This window comes from Protopterus annectens, chromosome 1.part2 (assembly GCF_019279795.1).
Source record: "Protopterus annectens isolate FY-2018-M chromosome 1.part2, PAN1.0, whole genome shotgun sequence".
In the NCBI taxonomy this organism is placed as follows: domain Eukaryota; kingdom Metazoa; phylum Chordata; order Ceratodontiformes; family Protopteridae; genus Protopterus; species Protopterus annectens.
The window spans coordinates 104491316-104514552 of NC_056727.1; the positions used below are offsets into that span (position 1 = coordinate 104491316).

Genomic DNA, 23237 nt, shown 5'->3' on the forward strand with positions numbered 1-23237 from the left:
GATAATTCTAGAGCACAAAAAAAAACTTTTAGCGCAACGGCTCAAGCAACAAAAAGTGGAAAGGGCAGTCACCAAGCTTGGGGAAGATAAGAGATCCTGTATAAATATTAGAAATATTTTGGAAATTTTATGAAAGTTTGTATAAAGCAGAGACATATGGAAATCAAGAAAAAGGTACAAATAGAAATGTTTATGGAAGGATTAAATATGCTAAGGTTAGAAGCAGATGAGGCTCAATTACTAACAGTTAGGAGACGAAGAGCTGAGATAAAAATGGCTATGTATAACCAATCTACAGGAAAGTCCCCAGGAATAGATGGTATTCTTGTGGAAGTTTGGAAACTAAGAGGGAAAAAAGCTGATAATGATCTGGAAGGTTTTGTTTGACAGTATTTTAAGAGGAGAAGTACCAGCATCCTGGAAGAAGGTGTTAATGGTAATGCCTAAAGATCCATTGGATCCAGCTTCATACAGGCCCATTTCAATACTAAACCATGATTATAAAGTGTTTATCTCTATAATCACTAAAAGAATGGCAAAAGTGACACCAAAATTGATAGATATGGATCAGTGTAGTTTTGTGGAGGGTGGCAAACATTTGACAATATTAACAGAACACTGATAATCCAGACAGAAGCAGAATGTAAGAAAATACTACTGTTATTGGTAGATCTTGATGCAGAGAAAGCATCCGACAGAGTAGACTGAGACTTCATGAGCAGGACAATGGAAGATTTTGCTTTCCCTGATGCAATTATATTATCTGAGGCAAAATTTAAAGTGGGTGGGGTCCTCTCTGATAATTTCTGCTTGAGTAGCGGAACCATGCAGGGCTGTATGCTCTCCCCTTTGTTGTTTACATTATATTTAGAACCACTGACACAGAAAATAAGGGACTCGGAAATTCAAGGACATAATTGGTATGGTGGTCAGGAAAAGCTGGTTCTATTTGCAGATGATATTATTTTATACATAACAAAACCAGAAAGGGACATTAAGTGTTGTGGAATATTTTAAGACAAGCTGTGTGATGAAAAAGGACTTTCTTAAAATAGTGGATATCCATCAATTAAGGGGACGTTCATTGTCGATATAGAGTCCTAGATCCTCAACTAAGTTATCAACGTTCAGTGGTGTGTTGTGTGATAGTTACAAGAAAGGACAGTCGTGCTTGCCAAAGGACACTATTCTACAAGTCTCAGCATTTAGTCAGTGATACAACAGACAGTGCTATTGCCTCTCATGAAGAGGTTCTCCAGTTCAATTCTCGACTGGGGTGCCTTCTGTGCAGAGTCTGTATGTCCTCAATGTGTTTGCGTGGGTTTCTTCCTACATTCCAAAGACAGAGTATGTGGATTGGGCACTCTAAAATGGTCATAGGTGTGAGTGTGTGGTGTGGAAGAACGACCACAGGAAGGATAGCCACCCGGTGGTGTAAACCTTGGCTCTAGATGATTGTCACTGGTGAGATGACACATTGACCTCATGCAAAAACGGGAAAAAGGGGTTGTGGATTGATGCATGGTCATGACACCAGCTGCTTGTTTAGGAAAGGCCCTATTGGAGGATGCTGGTCCTAATACAACCCTCAGGGGATTATAATTATATATAAAGGGTGAGAATTCCATGTTATAACACATGACCTCTTCCAATCAATGGATAATGCCCAGTTTGCCTCTTGTAACTACCATTACCCTTAAGGGTGAAGCCTATGTCGGTAAATCATTCTAGTCATGCAAAATCATGCCTTTCCTGTTGATCTCAACTGTCATTTGCTTAACTAAATGTTGCAGTACTCTGCTCTAAAGAACATTTGCTTTTGAAATGAACTACAAAAATAAATTGCTTCTTTGAATTCCAATTTGAAACAATGTGCATCTAGCAGAACACTGACCATTACTGTATTATTACAATGACTGCTTCTGTAACATCTTCACACTTAATGAGCATTTAAAAACAAATTTTATTTACAGCCAATCTGTTGGAGAAAAGGTTAAAGGTAACTGTTTAAAAAAACAGGACTTGGATCGAGGAGTCTCTAAATCTGAAGACCAAATACCGAAAAATCCAGAGTTACATACAAAGTCCAGAATATTCCCTTTTTTCTGAGGTACAGCAAACTCAGAGTTGGTTTATGTAAGCTCAGGGGGTGTTGGGGGCTTAATCCCACATGGGCAGTGTATGGGGAGACTGCCCCCTGCAAATACAAGTTTAAATGAGAAGTGCAATCTTTGATATTCGCTCTTCTCCTATTATTTTTGTGTTTTTCAGAACTTTGCAGTCAGAGTACAGATACTTCAATAGGGAGCCAGACTTAGCCCATACTCTCAAACCAGTAGCAAAAGCTTGATAAAAAGCCTGGGAAGCCAGTGGGCTATCTGTGAAGGAAAGTCTCAAAATGTATACCAATATGAAAATGTGTGCTTGTTTAACTAACTAGTAGAGCATTTCCCCTTGGGCCTCTGCTGAAAATGGACTACCAAGTCAAGTCGGACTATCCAGGTAAATAAAAGTCAACTAAAATAAAATAAAATGTCTAATGCTTCCCAAGTAGAGTAGCTTGAGATTCAGCTGCACCAACATATAAATGCTGGCAGTAGCAACCTGGAGTGGGGAAACAACTCTATATTAGAAGGGAAGAAAATAAAGGAAACCATGGAGGCAGGGGCTAAATTGTATGTAGTCCAGGCTTGTGATATTATCAAAACTTACAGAAGTTTAATAATCCTTCCCCACCTTCAGTAACTCAAATCTGTAAACCTGTAAAAAGCACTTAGCAATGGCCACCAGGATCACACTGCATAGAGAGGTGAAGCTCCCTAGAAGGAACACCAGACTATGCTCAGTTCAATGAAGGGAGCACCAAAGCAGTGCAGGGATTGGAAGATAGCAATGTTTGAACTTCATCAAGATCCAGTGAAGTATCAGAATCCAGAGTGTTCCAGTAAGGACTAGTAACAAGCTCTGTGTAATTCAAAGTCTGCCAAGCATTTAGATAGGTACATATTGAAAACGGCATTATATCAGACAAAAAAATAGCACAGTACAAATAAATAAAGACTTTTAAAGTAATTAACCTCCCAAATGATAGAATTTTCAAAATACACTGACAGAAGTGTGGATGCTTTTCAGTACTTCATTTCTACATGACCTGTTGAGATGAGGCAAGCCAAGTCCTAATAAAATGCACAGTGTTCACTAACCACAGCTTACCTACAAACAATGCTGTTTCTTCATCAGCACTTTCATTGGGATCAGCACCAGCTTTCAAAAGAACTTCTGCACTTTTCAAAGCTCCGTTTCTGGCAGCAAGAAATAATGGAGTTTCTCCCTCAAATGATTTAGCATTTATGTATGATCGACTTGGAGCTGAGAAAGGAAATGGCTTTATAAGTAATGCATTTCAAAACTTTATGTACCTGTTACATATTGAAAGGGTAACATTCAATATTAGAGACCAAAGATGAGAAAACATCAAGTTTTAAAAAATTATGACTAGACATAAAATTTGAGTTGAATTATCACTGATCAAAATAGCAGCAACGAGAATGCACCCACATATTAAGAGGCAATGCATTTAAAAATGGATAAGCAACTGTTATGCAGGGTAATCACCATAACCTTGGACCTGTAAGATGACAATGACAGCAGGAGCATTCTTAGGACTTATTTCCATGCTTCAGATGCCAAAACAGCTTGTGCACACTCTTCCCCTTGATATATGAAGACCGCTACCTTGGCTGCAGCATTAAACACTTGATCCGACTAGATGCCTCCAACTGTGAACCCATGCTAGTGTGGCACAATAATAATCCAAAATTTATTTATTGACATTTGTTAACTGGGCTTGTGGCCCATTTTCAGTGGAGATCCGAAGAGAAAAGCTCCAGTAGTACATTTTTAAACAAATACAATTTTAAACAATATTAATATAATAGCAGTTATAGCAAAAAGCTTCACATATGTTGGATTACATGCATAAAGTTAAAGTTGCATTAAAAAGAAGCATAGTAACATAATTTTACATTGATATAGTTCAATAGGTTAACAAGAAAATGTTTTTGTTCGTATAAAATTATGCAAATGCATAGTAAGACACATTGGAAAGAGAGGTGTAATGAGGTACTAAGTATGGACCTCATGAGGGTACATAAAGGGAAGGAAGACAAGGTGAGGTCATGGCAAGGGCAGGTCCTGGAATTGAGAAAATAAGCTTTTAGTTCATTTTTAAAGTGTGAGGTGTGGGAGATTGAACGCAAGTCAAGGGGAAGTTTGTTCCAAGCATGGACAAGGGAGTGTTTGTAGAGTAGTTTGCCTACTGACCTTTTTGGGTGGTAGACATCAAGTAATTGGTGGTTAGAAGTATGGAGGGTCCGGGATGGGATGTAGAAGGAGACTAAGGAAGATAGAGATGGACAGGAGTTTTATAAAGAAGAGTGTAGCTTATGAAATTGATAAGATAGCAGAAATTGGGGAAGTTCAAGCCATTAAAGAGAGTTTAAAGAAATGCAGTGGTGTGAGTTGTATGGGGAGTTAGTAATGAATCTGGCTATTTTATGGTAAATCTGTTGGAGTTTGTTAAGAATGGAGGCCCGGATATTGGTTAGAACTGGGGCGGCATATAAGAGGGAGGGGAGGAGGAGTGCCTGGCCCATGGTAAATCTAGATTCAGGGGTTAGGAATTTTTTGTTCCGATATAGCAGACCTAGTTTCTGGTTTGTTTTTTTTATACACTGGAGTATGTGTAGGCTGAACTTTAGTTCATCATCGATAATGACCCCTAGGAGTTTTGTGCGGGTGTCAGGTTGGATAGTTGTATTGTTAGAAGATGTAATAAAAAAAAGAAGGTTTTGTGATGAGAAAGAGAACGGGGAAGGAAACGTAGGAGTTTGGTCTTTTTGGGATTTAGGATCAGTAGGCTGTGAGAGAGCCATTGTTCGGTGGATAGTAGGGCTTGTTGGGTCAGGGAGTGTAGTTCAGGAATATTATTTGAGATGGATATAAATGTAGAGTCGTCGGCATACTGAATATGGGAGGACTTTTTGCATGAGGTGTAAAGATCATTGGTGAAGACATTAAACATACAACACCTCTACTCCATCCAAACGCCAAAATTCATCAAATATACGAAACAGGAACACATCCACTGTAGGTTTGAAAAATTCTTTTAATTCTGGTACCTCGGCCTTCGCCTTCTCCTGGAATACATTTTACTGCTTCAAACACCACCCTTTTTATATCATACTTAATTGAATCATTGATGCATATTAACCCATCAATGCTGATTATTATTGTTAATTATTATTACAACACTCTAACCTGCATCTTGGAACAATCTTTTTAAATATGGCAAAATAGTTTAAACTTTCATATAAATGCATTCATATGATATCCTTACATACGATGTTCTATTTTAATTAAACATGCCTGCAAAAACACTTTTATAAGTCATCTGTCATGCCAATATTTTACAAATTCATCTGTTTTACAAATACTTAAACTTTATAAATTCATGTTTGATTCATTTTTAAACAACAACTATACTCTGTGAAATATGTGGAAACACCATGTTAAAATTCCAAATTTAACCCATGAGGAAACAAAGTTTTATAATTTAGAATAAATCTAGTTTCCATCTGCAATAATTTTTCACGAAACACATCCTTGCTCCCCAGTATATTGGGTTTACCCAGCACACTAAATATAAATCCCTCTGGAACCCCCCCATGCACCTCACAAAAATGTTTCCCTACTGGACTTTCCAATCTTCTGTGTCTTATGTCACCCAAATGCTCAAGGATCCTGAGCTTAACCTTTCTGGTTGTTTGTCCTATGTACCATTTCTGTTGCAAACATCCACAACCTATGATATACACCACCCCTGTGGAATTGCAGTCATAATATTCAAGCGCCCTGTATGTGACACCATTAATTTTAATGCCATCCAAATTTTTTACCCGGCTGCAAATCTTGCATCTTCCACAACTGTATGTGCCCTTTCTAATATTCCTTCTGGATGTACCTCTCTTTCTAACACTCAAGATTTCCTTCAAGTTAGAATATCTACTGTATGAAAAGGTTACTTTCGATGGAAAAAGATTACCTAATCTATCATCATGACTGTTGGGCTTGTTGGGTCAGGGAGTGTAGTTCAGGAATATTATTTGAGATGGATATAAATGTAGAGTCGTCGGCATACTGAATATGGGAGGACTTTTTGCATGAGGTGTAAAGATCATTGGTGAAGACATTAAACAAAAGGGGTCCCAAGATGGAGCCTTGGGGAACACCAGTGGAGATTGGAAGGAAAGGTGAGGAGGATGACAGCCATTTGACAGATTGTTCACTGCCAGACAGATAGGTAACTATTAAACCAGGCAAGTGCGGAGGGGGATAGGTGGAGATTTGCGAGTTTGGATAGTAGTAGAGGATAAGAGACAGTATTGAAGGCTTTGGAGAGATCTAGGAAGAGACAGGAAATGAGTTTATTGTTGTCTAGGGCCTCTGCAATGATCTGAGTGAAGGAGAGGAGGGCAGTGATGGTGTGTGGTGAGGTTGAAATCCATGTTGGGTAGTAAGTAAGTGGTGCATGAGGAGGTGATTGAGAAGCTGAGAGTGAATACATTTTTCTAATATCTTGGAGAGGGAGGACAGAATGGCAATTTGTTGGTAGTTTGAGGGGTCAGTGGAGTTTCCACCTTTAAGAAGAGGGATATTAAAGAAAGATTTCCAAAGGGTGGGGACAGTTGATTCCAGAACAGATTGATTAATTAGTATAGATATAGGATAGGCAACTGAGTCAGCAGCAAGTTTGAGGAATGTAGAAGATAGATTGTCAGTGGAAGGAGAGCAAGGTTTTAGCTTGAGTAGTAGAGATTTGATGTAATGGGAACTGGCTCAAATGAAAACAAAGTTGTGTTAGTGGGACTTGGAGGGGTGGGTGTCAAAGTAGAGTTTGGCTTAGAGGTTACCAGATTTTGGATGGAAGAGATAAAGTGTTTATTCAGAAGGGTAGTTGTTTCCGGAGAGGAAGAGTTAGGGTATGGGGAGGGATTAGAGGGCTTTCCAGCATACAGGATGTTGTTGAGAGTTGACCAAAATGTTCGAGGATTGGATTTGTTGTTAAGCTGAGCAGAGCTATAGTCTAACTTTTTGTCATTAGTTGTATGTTTTTACAAGGTTCCTCAGTTGCCTGTATTTTTGAAGAAGATGTGGTTGTTTAGTTTTAGTCCAGGTTTTCCAAGCACTATCTCTTTGTTTCATAAGGGACCTAGTCTCCTTGGAGAGCCAGGGAACATGATTTGACTTTACTCTGATCTTCCTAGAGGGAGCTAAGGAGTTTAGAGTACTCATGAAGATGCTATTGAAAGTGCTTACAGCATTGTTTAGTAGGAGGTGTTTTAGGATGGCCCAATCTATGTTGTGGATAATGGAGTTAAACTGGGATGAATTGAAAGTCGATAGTTTTCAACAGTCTTTGATAAGGTGGGGTGCAGAAATATGGGAGTAGTGTCTTAAGATGGTGGTAGGGAGATGATCACTGAGGGAGTCAGGTAAGGTGGTGGGATTGTGGTATTGGTGGGGGGAACTGGTAAGGATCCAGTCTATGATGGAGCTGTTGGTGGAATTTTTATGGAAGCGAGTGGGAGATGTTATAAATTGGTGGAAGCCGTGTAGGTGGATACTGAGTTGGGGGGAGTCAATCGTGAGTTTGGACCAATCAGTGTTGACATCACCAAGGATAAGGGTCTCATATGGTATGTTGTGGGAGAACCAAGATAGGATGTTTTCAAGAATGGGCAAATTGTTACCAGGAGGAAGGTAGATGGAGGCAATTGCAAGTTTTTTTGTGGGGATTCAGATGGCAGTTAAGGATGATGATTTCAGCTGGGAGGAAGTCAGGAATTGGGGAAGGGTAATGTGAGAGGTTAAGGTTGTTTGAGTAGAGGATGGCCACGCCACCCCCTTTTTTTACATGTTTATCAGATCGGAAGATATTATAACCTGGTGGGAGTATTTCACTATTTGAGATTTGTGGCTTGAGCCAGGTTTCAGATAGGGAGAGGATGTGAGGGGTATTGAGAGCTACCCATGAGTGCAACAGAGTCCCTCATTGACTCTCAAGATGAATCTTGATGAGTGGATGGGAGATAGTAGGTTTACCCTGGGTATCACTTCTGTGTCACTGTTAGAGGCACAGTATACTAACCTTGAAAAAGGGCATAGCAAAATTAATTTAAAATGGGTGGCGAAAGCCAAACACACTCTGGCTAGGCTTATAAATGCCCTAGGGCAGATAGCCTAGTATGAACCTATGAACTCAGTAACTTTATTTGCTAGACTCTAAATATTCAATGAGTAAATAGTTAAGTATTTGAATGGAGATGACTGTTGCGACTGTTAGAGTACTAAGATGGGGGCAGTGTACAGGTAGTTTTGGGGAGAGTGGGGGTGGGGAGAGAAGAAGAGGGGCCTGGGCTGGGATGGATATCTCCAGAACAAAGCAGGTTTTTAGTGAGGAGAGTGTGTGTAGTAGATGCTAGATGAAGTTTGTATAGTTTTGACTTAGCTTTGTGGGAAGGTAAAAAAATAAATAAATAAATAAATAAATAAATAAATAAATAAAAATAAACAAGCTCACTGTGAGCACGTCTCCTCTGAAATGCAATCAACTTTAAGATGCAGGGGGGCTGGAGGAAAGAAGCCATATTGCCAGCATACCGTTTCCCAACCCTAAGGTTATGAGCACCTCACACAGCTATACCGGATTCTAACACATTCTGTCAGCAGAATACCCTTCGGACAAGTCTTAAGCAAATCTTTTGACCAACTTACCGGACAGGGACACAAGGAAATATATTGTCTAAAAAACAATCTGGAAAAGGAAGTTCTAGATATTGAGAAGTTAGTCAAGGCTTGCAAAGTAAACCCTATTGCTATTTCAGAAATATATTTCACATCTTGAAAAAAGTCACAAAGGTGAATGCTGCCCCTGGAAAGTGGGCCTTCAGGAACAACTCACATATTTACAATCTCTGTCAAAAAAGACAAAGCATTTGGACAATTACTTAGTGATGCACTGTCTAGAAACACTAATGCTTATGCCCTGGGCAGAAGATCTTAAGATCATAGGAAGTTACTAAGCTATTGGCCCTAGGGCCCTTACAAGCCTAGCCAAATTCTCCCCTTATTTCCATGATAAGCACCTATTGCCCCTGTCCAAGAGGGACACCGGTGGTACTCCTGGGGTGAATTTACAGTTACCTATCCAATCATCCAGACTGCATTTGAAGAGGGCCAGTGAGGTACTCTGTTTGACATGAGGTGGGAGTCTGTTCCAAAGGTGTGCTAACCTCTGGGAGACAAATCCGTCCCTCCAGCGGGATGTCACACACCACGTTAAGGTCTTTAGAGCGAGTAACCCACATACCATTTGACTTATGGATCTGCAGCATTTCCAATAAAGCAGGGTCAGAGATTGCCTTATATGCAAAGCAGAGATCGCCTCGGAGTAGTCTGTATGAAACAGAATAGTGACAGTGATTTCAGATGATCCACATAGGACAGATGCTGAAGACCTTGAATTTTCCTTGTGAGGAACCTTTGTGGTCTCTTCAATTGCTGCAGGTGCTTGGAAAGGTACATACCAAAAAGGGTGTTGTACTCAATTGACGGGATGAGTAATGGGAGGTTATAACTTATTTTTTTCTGGAGGCAATGCCCTTACTTATGAGATGAGCAATATAGAATGCCTTTCTTACCACTGTGGAGACATGGTGATCAAAGGTAAGGTTGCTGTCAACCTGTGTGCCCAGGTCTCTCATCACTGAGTCCATACGTAGGGTTTTGCCATTGATGTGGTAGTTAGCAAGAACATCGCTCTTAATGAAAGGGATGATATTACATTTTTCTGCATGGAGTTTAAGGCCATGACTTTGGCACCAAGCATTTGTTTAAGACCCTCTTGTAGGATGTTATCATTTGGAGATTCTACGACCTGCTCCCAGTTTGCGGTCATCAGCAAACTTTGCTAGCCACAGACCTTTAGTTTTTGCTTGTACTTTGGAGAAATAAATTCCATTTGGAGAATTGCCCTAGACACTAAAGATAATCACAAGGCCTTCTTTAGTTATGTCAGGAACATGGGCGGAAACTCCCAGACATGCTCTGAATTGTTGCATAACGGTACAAAATATACCTAACCTACAGACATAGCCAACATCCTGGCAGACAGCTGCAGCGCAAACTCCCCCCCCCTTCCCCCCCAAAGGAGCAAATGCCTATCCCAACTGAACGTGACCTCCCTGACATCACAGATGCACAGGTGAAAGCTGCCCTCTCCAAAGCAAAAAACACAGCATCTATGGGACCGGACGGTGTCCCAGGCTGCGTCTTACACGAGCTCCAAGAAGAACTGAACCCTCACATTAAGTCACTGTTCAAACTTAGCCTTACTACAGGATATGTACCCAAAGAATGGCATACAGCTACAGTGGTCCCACTCCACAAAGGTGGTGCCACAACAGACCCTGGAAACTATCACCCCATAAGCCTGACTAGTCTGGTCTGTAAAGCTATGGAGCATATTATCATGGAACTCAAACAAAGACATTGGGAGCCTCCAGACACTGGACCCTACCCAATTTGGCTTTGTTAAGGGCAGATCTTGCCTCTTAAACCTAGTTGATTTCTTTGAAACAGTTACCAAAGCCATAGATGAGGGCAAGGTAGTCCACACAGCCTACCTGGACCTCGCAAAAGCCTTCAACACAATGCCCCACTCGGGCATCATAAATAAGCTTACCAGCTTAAATATCAACCCCTATATCACAAGATGGGTTGCAAACTGGCTCAGAGATAGAACCCACATGGTCAGAATCGCAGGTGCCATGTCCGAATCCAAACCAGTTACAAGTGGCGTCCCACAGGGCTCAGTTCTGGGACCTCTCTTGTTCGGTATATACTTCTCTGAGGTTCAGGCTAACATGGGGGGATTATGGCTGACAAAGTTCGCAGATGACTGCAAACTGGGGGCCATAATCGAATCTCCAGCTGACACAAGCATCCTCCAAAAGGGTCTCACAGAGACGGATGCTTGGTGCCAGAGCCACGGCCTCAGGCTAAATGCTAAAAAGTGCATAGTCATCCAATTTGGGAAAAACAAGGTGCCCACAAATTACCACATAGGTGTTAATCCATTAAGTACGGAAGAAGTAATTAGAGATTTGGGGACCAAGTAGATAGTAATCTCTCCTTTGATAATCACGTTACCAAAGTGGTTAGAAAGACCTTCTATATAGCCCACCTTATCACGAAAGGGTTCGCATCTAGATCAAGAGAGGTCATTGTGCCCCTCTACATCATCAGGCCCATAATTGAATACAATGCCCCGTTTGGGATGTACCTTACCCCACACCTGCAGCAACTGGAGAGTCCCCAAAAGTACCTCACCAAGAGGATCATGGGCTACAAACAGATGTCCTATGCAGCTCGACTAAAGAAACTCTAGCTCTACTCAGTTGCTTACCGCCTACTCAGAGGCGATCTATGCCTGACGTACAAAGCCATGTCAAACCCAGAAATAATGGACATGCTCCACCTCAAAAAATCCAAGTCCCTTAGAGCTACACTATCCAGGGACCTAAACCTCAGCACAAAAATAAATAGGACATGCTGGAGGGACAGATTCAATTTCCCATTGGCTCCCCTCACTCTGGAATAGAATCCCAATTCATGTTAGACATAGCCCCTCGTTGACCCTCTTCAAGCGAAATTTGGACGCGTGGATGGGAAATCGCAAATTCACCCCTGGGATCTCTTCTGTGTCCCTGCTAGACAGAGGCACAGTAAACTAATCTTAAAAGGGTACCTTCTGTGACCTACTTTACAGAGGCACAGTAGGCTAATCTAATAGGGAGGCGGAAACCAAATACACTCTGGCTAGGCTTATAAATGCCCTAGGGCAGATAGCCTAGTATCTACCTATGAACCTAAACAAATTCCAAACTGTAGAGGAAACTCTCTACCTAGGTTCTTAACTGTCTACTGCATATATATTGTACATTATGTCATATGCATGTTCATCCCAAACTGGGTAATGTCATCATATTGTATATAAGCTATTGTAATGTCAACAAATCTTTATACTACTATTTTGTAATTTTACTCTATAAATTTTTCTTGTAACTTTTTTGTAATTTTTCTCTAAGTAATTGTATGGAGCTTTTCTCCCCAGGACTCCGCTGAAAATGGACACTTGTTGTCTAGCCGGACTATCCTGGCAGGCAAACAAACAAACAGATAGATAAAGTTTCCAGGACTGATCCCTGTGGAACACCATTGGTTACAGGTCTGCTGCTGAAGGTGGATTCCCCTACTTTGACTATATGTGTTCTATCAGTGAGCCAGTTAATGACCCACCAAACAATACAAGGGTTGATACCTAGCTGGGTAAATTTGTGGGGGATAATGTCAAAAGCCTTGACTAAGTCTAGGTAGGCTGTATGCACAGATTTCCCCTTTTCCAGGGCCTTGGTGACTGTCTCAAAGAAGTCCATCAGGTTTAACAGGCATGACCTCCCTTTGACAAATCCAAACTGCAGTAGGGTCAAGTGTTTGGAGATTACATATACCGTTGTTGATAAGGTCTGTGATGATTCGTTCCATGGCCTTGCAGATAAGGCTAGTCAGGCTAATAGGTCTACAGTTCCCAGGGTCAGTGGAAGCACCAACTTTATATAAAGGAATAGCAGTGGCCATTTCCCATTCAGCTGGGACAAAGCTGGTGCTTAAGAGTATGACTGAAAAGAGTACCCAGTGGTGTTGCCAATTCTTATTGGAGCCCTTGTAGGACACAGCCTGGGATGTTATCAGGTCCCTCAGATGCTGTGTTTCTGGCCTTAGAGAGGGTGTTTACGACCTGCTCTTTAGAGATCAAGGTAGGGGACAGGTGGTAGAGATGTCATGAGGTACGTGTGTTGGGGACAGGGGAGTGAAGTTTTCACAGAACCCGTTGGCCAACAGGTTAGCAATCTCCACAGGCTCAGTATATGTGACACCATTAACTACCAGTTCGGCACAAATCTGGGCCTTTCCTTTTAGGTTATGGATGTAACTAAAGAATGCCTTATGGCTCTCCTTAGTTGAGGAAGTTAATTTGGATTCGTAGTTTACTTTGGAGGACTTCACAAGAAGTCTTATTTGCTTGTTTAAGCTGAGGAGGGAGTGTTTCCAATTTAGGGCTTGCTCCCTCTTACCTCTTAGGCAGCAATTTCTTCCTCTTATTGTACAGCCTGTTAATGGCAGTTGTTCACCAGGCAGGTTTGCACTTCCTTAAGGAGCTTGTTTTGGTCCTATCACGTACGGCTGAGCCAATGCAGTTATACATGCGTTTGTATAAAGCATTGGTGTAGAACTCGGCTTAGTTGCCAGTTCCATCTGAGGGGGGAGGTGCAGTGAAGCTATTTATACCATCCTGTAAGAGATTATAATTTGCTTTGAAGAAGATTTTTATAGTTTAGTTGCTGCAGGGGGGGGAGCAAGTGCGACAGTTACTTCAAATGAGACTGATTTGTGGTCAGATCTCAGCAGGGAAGACCTCACAGTGGGGGTGCTACTGTGGTTCCCCCATATTGGTAAGCACCAGATCCAGAATGTTGACACCCCTCTTGGGGGTGACAACCAGCTGGTCCAGGGCACTGGAGTTAACAAAGTCGAGGAACCTTTGGGCAAGTGAGTTTGTGCACAAGTAATTTACCAGTCAGTCAATGGATGGGTAGTTAAAGTCACCCAAAACCATGGTGATGGATGTATCTTGACAGACTCAAGTAGAACAAAACAGGCAGAGTGGGTGTTCTGATTCATGGAGAAGGTCCTGTAGTTGGCAATGACTTGAACAGGTGTCCTACCAGCAGTTAATTGTACCTGAAGTATCTCCAGGGAATCATACTGTTTAACCAATCTGGAGGTGTATTTATCTTTAATTAACATTGATACACCACCTCCTTTAGTTTTCATGCCTTCAGTTTGTAGTCTGAACATGTGGAAGGAGGTGTAACCTGGTATGGCTGGGATGCTCTCCACAACTTTGAACCAGGTCTCTGTGACTGCACAAATGTTTGCATCTTCCAAGGCGAGGACTGCTTCCAGTGAGCGCAGTTTCTTGTTAAGACGTCAACAGCATAACCTTGAGGTTGTTTTTAGAAGTTGCTGATAATGGCACTACCTCTTCTGATGTAATAATGGAAATGTCAGTGTACGTCTGTGGTATGTTAAAATGCCTTATCCAGATTAGACCAGACTGACAAAAACAAAAAACAGTCTCACCCAGAAACTAGAAAAAATGTTTTGACACTATCTTAAGATTTTCTACTGTACTAATGCCATTGCCTCACTCTTACTAATGGCGCCTTGTTACTGCATAACCCACCTTCCCCCACAACATGATGTGCAACTACTACCAAAGTCTCAAAAACAAACTATTCTTAAAATCTATAACCTATTCTCTTACAAAACAAAGGCTATCGTTCATAGAAACAAATTCCAGAAAGCTCTGGTGAAAAGACCATCTCTAAAATCATAAAAGCTGATCTAATAGCCCAAAAGTTTGTTACTCGGCAAAAATACTTCCTTTTGTTTTCTGGTTATTACCAGGGTCATCCTTGACATGGGCATCCAGGACAGTGCACCTACTCTGTCATCAAAGGTTAAATAAATAAACTACTACCTTCCAATTACTTATTCTCTAAAATGGCCTAATGGAGGATTGTCATGCTGCAGGATTTCATTTTACAGTCAAGGCATTCGCCTCCCTGACGTATTTTTATGGGGACCTCGGACACAGCAAGCATTGTATTCAGGGTATCATTTTTTGTGGAAGTATCTCTCCAGAATTATCAGAGATTACTTTGACTTGTTACTTTTCTGACAGTTATCACAAGAATCAGTTTTCTTTAGTAAGGATATCCCTTGATTTTTAAAGCTAACTATGCATATGTTAAGACTGGAGATTAATAGATTAGAGTTTGTGTGGTAAAACTGTTGCTGGTCACTTAAAAATAAAAATACTTATATAAAATGTCTGACTGCAGTCAGTGCCTAGGTATAAAACTGTTTATTGATCATGTATAGCCAGAGTCAGGTGACTTGTATTAAATACATTCCTAAAGATGTGAAAGTCTGGGGTTTAGCCCTTCTAGCCTATATAATGTAGCAGGCAAGGTAAACAGCAGAAAAAGACTTCACAAAAATCATAGTGGTGTGCAAGGAGACAGCATGAGGCAAAAAGCAGTAAGAATTTGACTTAAATTTACCCCAGGTCTAACAATGGCAAATATAAAGTAAAGAAAAAGTACACTAATGAAAAAGTATTGACATTTAGGTGGAAGCTCTTATTTAGGTTTAGGCATCATCAACTGTCAGAATGAAGGAGAAATCTATACACAAGGAAACCCTGTCTTTCAGAAAAGTTAAATAAGGCTACTAGAGTGAAAAGGCCTTTAGTTCAGAAACACGCTATGCTGAGCCACATGAAAGGAGTCTTTAAGGGCTTCCAAGATGGCTGCACATTAAGTAATAGCTTAATTCTAGCTCTCCTAGTGTGAAAACAGAAACTCAGAAGAGAAAGCCAGTGGTCTGGCATTTCTGGGTAAATTCCAGTAAATGGCTAGTTAAGTGCACTTCCTGGATGCCAGGAAAAAAGAAACAGAGGACCTCAAAGAAAATTAGCTACAAAAGGGGAGGAGAAAAACACTGACTGGAAGAGTATTGCAGCTGCTCAGCAAAAATAAGTGCAAGCTCCAGACATGACTTCCAGTAACCTAGAGGAAAATACAAGACAACTTGTTCCGTTAGGTTTCACAAATATAATTATTGCTTTGTAATCCCACATTTGTCAAATTCCAAGTTACTGGTTTTACTCCTGTTCATCTCCATCTCCCAAATTCTGTCCTGTCAGACAGACCGGATTAAAATAAACAAAGCACTGACAGAGTATATCAACTCAAATAACAAAAGGCTGGGAAAGAATGGAAGAAGCTTTAAACAGATATTCAGCTGAGGTTATAAAACTGCAAAAATCAGAAGCTGAAATGAAGAAAAGGCTGGCAGAATGAGAGACTCCTCAAGAAGAGATGTTTCAAAAAATAATACAATTAGAAGCTTGTAGGGAAAACATGAGATTTTCTGCTGTACCAGAGAAGCTGGAAAGAAAAGACTTAATTTTATGAAAGCAAAAGCCACTAGATTGGTATTCCACAGCAAGACTTGTTAAATGAAAGGGCACATCATGTGTATGCTCCAAATCTGGCTATGAGAAAGCAACCTAGACCTTTAATAGTAAAGATGCAATCTTACCAGCAGTAGGAGCAGATTCTGACAAAACTGTGGGAGACAGTGTTTGTGAAGAAGGATTACTCACTGTACACCAAGCAGAAGAGGAGCAAATGTATTCCACTATTCAAGGAATGTCGAGAAGCAGGCTTGAGATTCAAACTGCTGTACCCAACTACCTTGAAAATATTCTTTCCTGGAGGGACAAAATCATTGTTTGATGCAGTATATACCAAGGAGGAAATACAAAAGTTTGTCCAACCAAAAGTGAGTTGTGAAACAGAAGGAGATGCTGCGTCTCATTCTTCTGGGAATAAAGACCACAGAGACTGTGCCAGTGAAACCTTTTGCAATGTTTCAATGGAAAATCCTTGAGAGAATAAAAAACCACAAGAGACGACTAGAAGAACTGACAGTATGTTGGAAATGAAGAAGAGACAGGATTTGGGAGATGGAGATGAACGAGAGTAAAACCAGTAACTTGGAAATTAACAAATGCGAGATTAAAAAGCAATAATTGTTACTAGAGAGATTACTCGAGAGACTAGAGAGACTACTACTGATACTAGAGAGATGCATCCATTCTCAGCTCTCAGATCACCTCCTTGCCAACAACCTCCTCTCCCCAACACTGTTTCAGACCAAACCATAGCACCACCACTGCCTTACTCTCTTTCACTAACTATTCTACAACATAAAAATGCTGGTTATCTCTACTCAACTACCTTCCTAGACCTTTCTAAAGCCTTTGACATGGTACCACACAAACAACTCCTCTCTCTTCTCAAAAACCTATCCTTCTGTCAGTCCCCAACTGGTTTCAAAGTTACCTCTCTGACTGCCAACAATCTGTTGTATGGGATGACGACCTATCCCCCCAACTACCTGTCTCCATAGGGGTTCCCCAAGAGTCCATTCTTGGACCCCTACTCCTCTATTTTCACCAATAATCCAGCCTCTGACACCACACATGGCACACTCATACAATATGCAGATGACTCAACCATCATTTGCTCAGCCCACTCCCTACCCTAACTGCAAAATGTCACACAGGATGCATTTTCCTCTGTTGAAACTTGGTTATCCCATGCCCAATTAATACTCAACCCAAACAAAACTAAATTACTAATCTCTCAACCCACCAAACTTACCCAAGACACATCTCACTTTAACATCACAGCAAAAGAGAACACCACTATCCATCCGACAGAACACACCAAGTTGCTAGGAGTCGAAACAGACAACAAACTGAACTTAGATATTCACATATCCATAACCATTAAAAAAGTACCCAAAAAACTAGGAGCATTATATAGAAATCAGCAAGTACTTACCAAAGCTGCAAAGATTTCAGTAGCAAATTCTCACCTTATTTCCACCCTACTTTATGCCTCTCCAATATATACTAGCCTAAGACAATGTGACCTAAATAAGCTCAAAACCTGCTACAACAAAATTGCCAAATTCGCCACAGGGGCTTCCTACCATAGTCACCACTGTCTTGCACTGGCAGAACTAGGCTGGCTAGAGCTCCCTCACCTCCTTCAATGATACCAACTCGCACTTGCCCACAAACTAGTAAACCATCCACTAAAAGTCCCATCCCTCCAGAATCTACTCCAACCCTATCTTACCACAAGACCACCAAGGTCCTGCAACAAAAACCTCCTACAGGTTACAAGACCCAGTAACTCTGCTGGAGAAGCACTATTCTCCTGCGCTACAGCCAAATTATGGAACTCCCTCCCACCCTCAATTACCTCTGCAACTTCTGCCACCCACTTCAAATCTTTACTAAAAGCACACTTAAAAACATGCTGGATATGCCCTTGCAACCCCCCCTCTAAAATCACCCACCCACTACCTCTCTCTGCACCCCACTAACTGCCTTATTTCTAGCTAGCTTGGTTGCTCTCAATTCCAGCTACCTACCGTATAGTAAGAACTTTTTGTAGCTACAAGTGTAACTGTCTGTTATGTACCACAATAACAAATTGATTCAGTTGTCCACTAAAGAATTATGTTATACATCTGTAGCTATGTTCAACATCAGTCACTACCTTTTAAACCTGTATTAAGTTCTACAGCGGTTTTAAAACTATGTTTTATATTGCATTATGTCTTACAGCCAGTTCAATGTCTATAATTTTTAAATGCAATTTTTCTCTAACTGTATTATGTCAGTAACACTAAATGTGGGAGCTTTTCTCCACGGGCCTCCACTGAAAATGGACCTGCGTGTAGTCAGACTCTCCCGGTCAACAAATGTAAATAAATAAATTAATTAATTAATTATATTTGTGAAACATGACAGAACAAGAAAATCTGGAAATATTGGACTTTGACTTTCTTAAACTTGTAGGAGACTACTTCATGTTTCTAATGTTCAGAAAAATACTTAGAAGAGGAAGAAGAAAGTTAACCAAGTACAATATTTTTTTTCTCAACAGTAATATTTTTATATTGTATAATTTTCTTTGCATGGTATAAAGTAAAGTTTTCTCAGTTATTAATGAGGATACTAATGTAAACAGATGTTCCTGTTTTTTTTTCTCTCCCTTCTTGTTTTCCTTGTTCAGTTTTAAGAGATATAGGCACTGCAATGTAAAAAAAAAAAAAAAACAGAAAAGGTGTGGTCCAAAAAAGCATAACTAAAAACAAAATGAAAACTCCGGCAAAGCTAGAACTTCCACTGAGTGACCTCCCAAACCTCATGTATCAGAGGCACATGGGATATACGCAAATGATCCTTATGAACATCATGTGTTTCAGCTCATTGGCGATTCTGAATGCCCATGACTTGTTTTGTTGTTTTACTGGACAATTTCAGGTCAATAAAGCCAACCTCCACTAGCTGTGGATATGCATATTTCGACCTTGTTATGACCGTGTCAGCAAAGCACAAGCAGAGTGTTTGACGTCTTCTTATTTTGGCTTTTTCCGGTTAGGGGTCACCACAGCGGATCACCTGTCCGCTCATGATTGGCAGTGGAGTTTTATGGTGACGAGTTTCCCAACCATCCACAGAAGGCACACATATGCAAACACTCACACCTAGGGCCAATTTAGAGTGTCCAATCAACCTACTGCATGTGTTCGGGATGGGGAGGAAACCAGAGCACCCAGAGGAAACCCATGCGACCACAGGGAGACATGCAGACTCCGCACAGAAGGCACCCCAGCCAAGAATTGAACTGGAGAACCTCTTGCTGCAAGGCGGCAACGCTAACCGCTGCACCACCGTGGCCAACTATAAGCAGAGTGTTTGCCTAAGCATTAGAAACACAGGGCTGTTATACCCAGCTGATGTCCATTATCATTAGGGTCACTGCAAAAAATATCCCAAACAACAAACTAAGGCCAATAAAGCCAAACCCCACTAGCTGTGGGTATGCATATTTTGACCTTGTTATGACCTCATCAGCACAGCACAAGCAGAGTGTTTGCCTAAGCATTAGAAACACAGGGCTGTTATACCCAGCTGATGTCCATTATCATTATGGTCACTGCAAAATATCACACAGGATGCATTTTCTGTCTGTTGAAACTTGAATTACCCAGATGCCCAATTACCCAAACAAAACTAAAACAATCCATCACAGCAAAAGAACACCACTATCCATCCGACAGAACACACCAAGTTGCTAGAGGTCGAAACAGACAACAAACTGAACTTAGATATTCACATATCCATAACCATTAAAAAAGTACCCAAAAAACTAGGAGCATTATATAGAAATCAGCAAGTAATTACCAAAGCTGCAAAGATTTCAGTAGCAAATTCTCACCTTATTTCCACCCTACTTTATGCCTCTCCAATATATACTAGCCTAAGACAACGTGACCTAAATAAGCTCAAAACCTGCTACAACAAAATTGCCAATGGGGCTTTCTACCATAGTCACCACTGTCTTGCACTGGCAGAACTAGGCTGGCTAGAGCTCCCTCACCTCCTTCAATGATACCAACTCACTTGCCCACAAACTAGTAAACCATCCACACAAGACCACCAAGGTCCTGCAACAAAAACCTCCTACAGGTTACAAGACCCAGTAACTCTGCTGGAGAAGCACTATTCTCCTGCTACAGCCAAATTATGGAACTCCCTCCCACAATTACCTCTGCAACTTCTGCCACCCACTTCAAATCTTTAAAAGCACACTTCCTTATTTCTAGCTAGCTTGGTTGCTCTCAATTCCAGCTACCTACCGTATAGTAAGAACTTTTTGTAGCTACAAGTGTAACTGTCTGTTATGTACCACAATAACAAATTGATTCAGTTGTCCACTAAAGAATTATGTTATACATCTGTAGCTATGTTCAACATCAGTCACTACCTTTTACACCTGTATTAAGTTCTACAGCGGTTTTAAAACTATGTTTTATATTGTATTATTATTGGTCTGAAATTGTCCAGTAAAACGACGAAACAAGTCATGGGCATTCAGAATCGTCAATAAGCTGAAACACCTGATGTTCATAAGGATCATTCACATATAGCCTCTGATACAAGAGGTTTGGGAGGCCACTCAGTGGAAGTTCTAGCTTTGCTGGAGTTTTCATTTTGTTTTTACTGACTGTTTTTTCAGTGACCTACTCACTCATTGTTTCATTTTTGCATAAGGAAATGACTGGATTATGGCCCTTAGCTTGATCTAGTAAAAAGTTTTAAGAGAAAGCAAGTAAATGATAAAGAACTTTGAATATTATAAAGCTTTTCTTCTAGCAAATAAATGTATGCTTGGTAACAATCCTGCATCTGGTCCTCATGTCTCCATGGAGACAATCTGCTAAAGAGAAATGGCTAGGAGATCATGTTTTCTAAAAGCATTCAAATGTTTTCCCATCTGGGAAAGCTATAAAGATAAGACAAAAGTAGACAGCATTAATATTTGAAGATATATGTAATCTTGTGTTTTATTATTAATAGGTTTTAAGGGGGCATTTGGGTGGGGGTTTTTTTGTTTTTTTTTTTTGTTCAACGGTTTTCAATAAAACAAGTTTTGTAAGATGTGACATAGGCTCAAATGGATATGACAAGAAACAACTGTATCAAATATATTTTCTGTGACGACCGTGCCCTGGCCCAGCAATCAAGGACTTGTGATGACCATGCCCTGGCCCAGCAATCAAGAAGCCTCAATCCTGACCACTAAAACCAGGGAGGTCATCTCCTAGAAGAGAAAAGGATAATTAATACACACAGTAAAGTACAATTTCCCTTAAGTGCACACAGAGAACACAGTCATTCTGGGTCTGGTTGCCCCCTTGCTCACCAGGTCCCCAATAAGACTGCCCACTGGCACAGCTATAGGGTCCAGGTCTCAGCCTAACTGGGCAAGCTAAAACCTCCAGTACCCTCTCTGTCCAACCAGTGCTTCATGTCCCTGCCAAGTAGCTGATACAACACACACACACACTTTGAGATAAGTATTTATACAACTTCACAGACACTCCTGGGAAAGGCTGACACAGATTCTCCAACTGTGCCCCTTTACCCAGACTATATGGTAGTAATTACTGCCACCACACAGTTAATATCAGCTACTAAAAGGGTGTCCAATTATTACTGTGCAATATTAATATCCAATGGTAGTATGACTAACAGTCAAGGCTTACTTTACAGTGGCCTATTACAATAACCTCTATAAATATGCAATGTACTCTAGAGCTTATCTCTACACAAATCAGCCATAGGTAGAAGGTTTTAAAAATCTTTAATAATAAATAATTAAAACACAAGACAAAACTACTATACCACAGAGATATCTAAGAGTTTAGAGATCACACAGAAACTTTAAATAATACAATAGGACAGGTCTGATTTCAAAGAAAAAGACCCAATTTATCTTTACTAGTTTTAACTAAGAAATCACAGTGCTAAAACTTACATGTGAGCATAAGGCAGAGTGCTGGTAAGTTGGCCCTCCCAAATTTACATCATTTTTGACTCTTAGGTTTTCCCAGTATTCATACTGCATCATCTTAACACCTGGTCTGAGTTCTCAGGCCACAAACTGCATTATTTAGCAATCTAACACCTCCTCAGAAACTTACAACAATACAAGACATTTCACATGTATATGCTAGCAGAAACCAAAGCAATAAAGCACCTTCCACATCTAAATTCTGGTCATAAACTTTAGCCTTAAAACAATGGGCATGAAATCTTCACCCAGCCACCCTGGAACCAAATTCTAACAGGAAAGAGTACAACATGCTTCACTGGGCCAGTAGAGTGCAATGTTGTCACATATTTTGTAGTTCCACATTTCATAAGTGTTTGGCAGTGGTGGGATCTACTTCACACACTAATTGGCTTGTAGTGGTGTGGGTAGAGCGAATTCCTGTAGCTTATGTACAGTGATCTCTAAAAGTGTTTTGTACACAAACAGCCACGCAGTGTATACTCAGAGTTCAGATCACAATTGTTTTATTTCTTTTGTTAGCTTAGTGTTAGTCAGGGTGAGCAGGCAGCATGTCAGCAGAAGAGTATGGAAAGCTGACAAGGAGCCAGCTGGCGGAGATGTGCCAGGCTAGGGGGGGTGGTACATGGAAACCTGACCAAGGCAGACCCGATTGCAGCCTTGGTTATAGCTGCATCAGAAAACAGCAGCCTGGAGGACAATCAGACTGACAGTGGAGATACAATATCCTCGGAGAATGGACAGCTCAACCTTTCTGCAGTGGACTTAAAAATCCAGCTGGAGCTAAAGAGACTTGAGTTGGAGGCCAGGCGTATGGAACTAGAAGCAGCCAAGAAAACGAGGAGTCTACAAGCTGAGGAAAATGAACGGCAGAGGAGGCATGAGAGGGAAATGCTGACTCTTCGCCAGAGCCATGGAGGTAATGGGGAAGGGAGTAACCGGACCCCAGAAGCAGAAAAGGTCAGTAAATTTCTTCCACAG

At 40.8% G+C, this 23237-nt stretch overlaps 1 protein-coding gene across 1 annotated transcript in view; it reads right to left on the reverse strand.

The window, feature by feature from the left end:
* Positions 1-23237, reverse strand: part of ASB3 (ankyrin repeat and SOCS box containing 3) — a 1155430-nt gene that overhangs the window by 1116833 nt on the left and 15360 nt on the right. The window contains exon 2 of the mRNA XM_044055058.1: positions 3214-3369. Coding sequence (XP_043910993.1) covers positions 3214-3369 — 156 coding nt within the window. The remainder of the gene's footprint in view (positions 1-3213; positions 3370-23237) is intronic.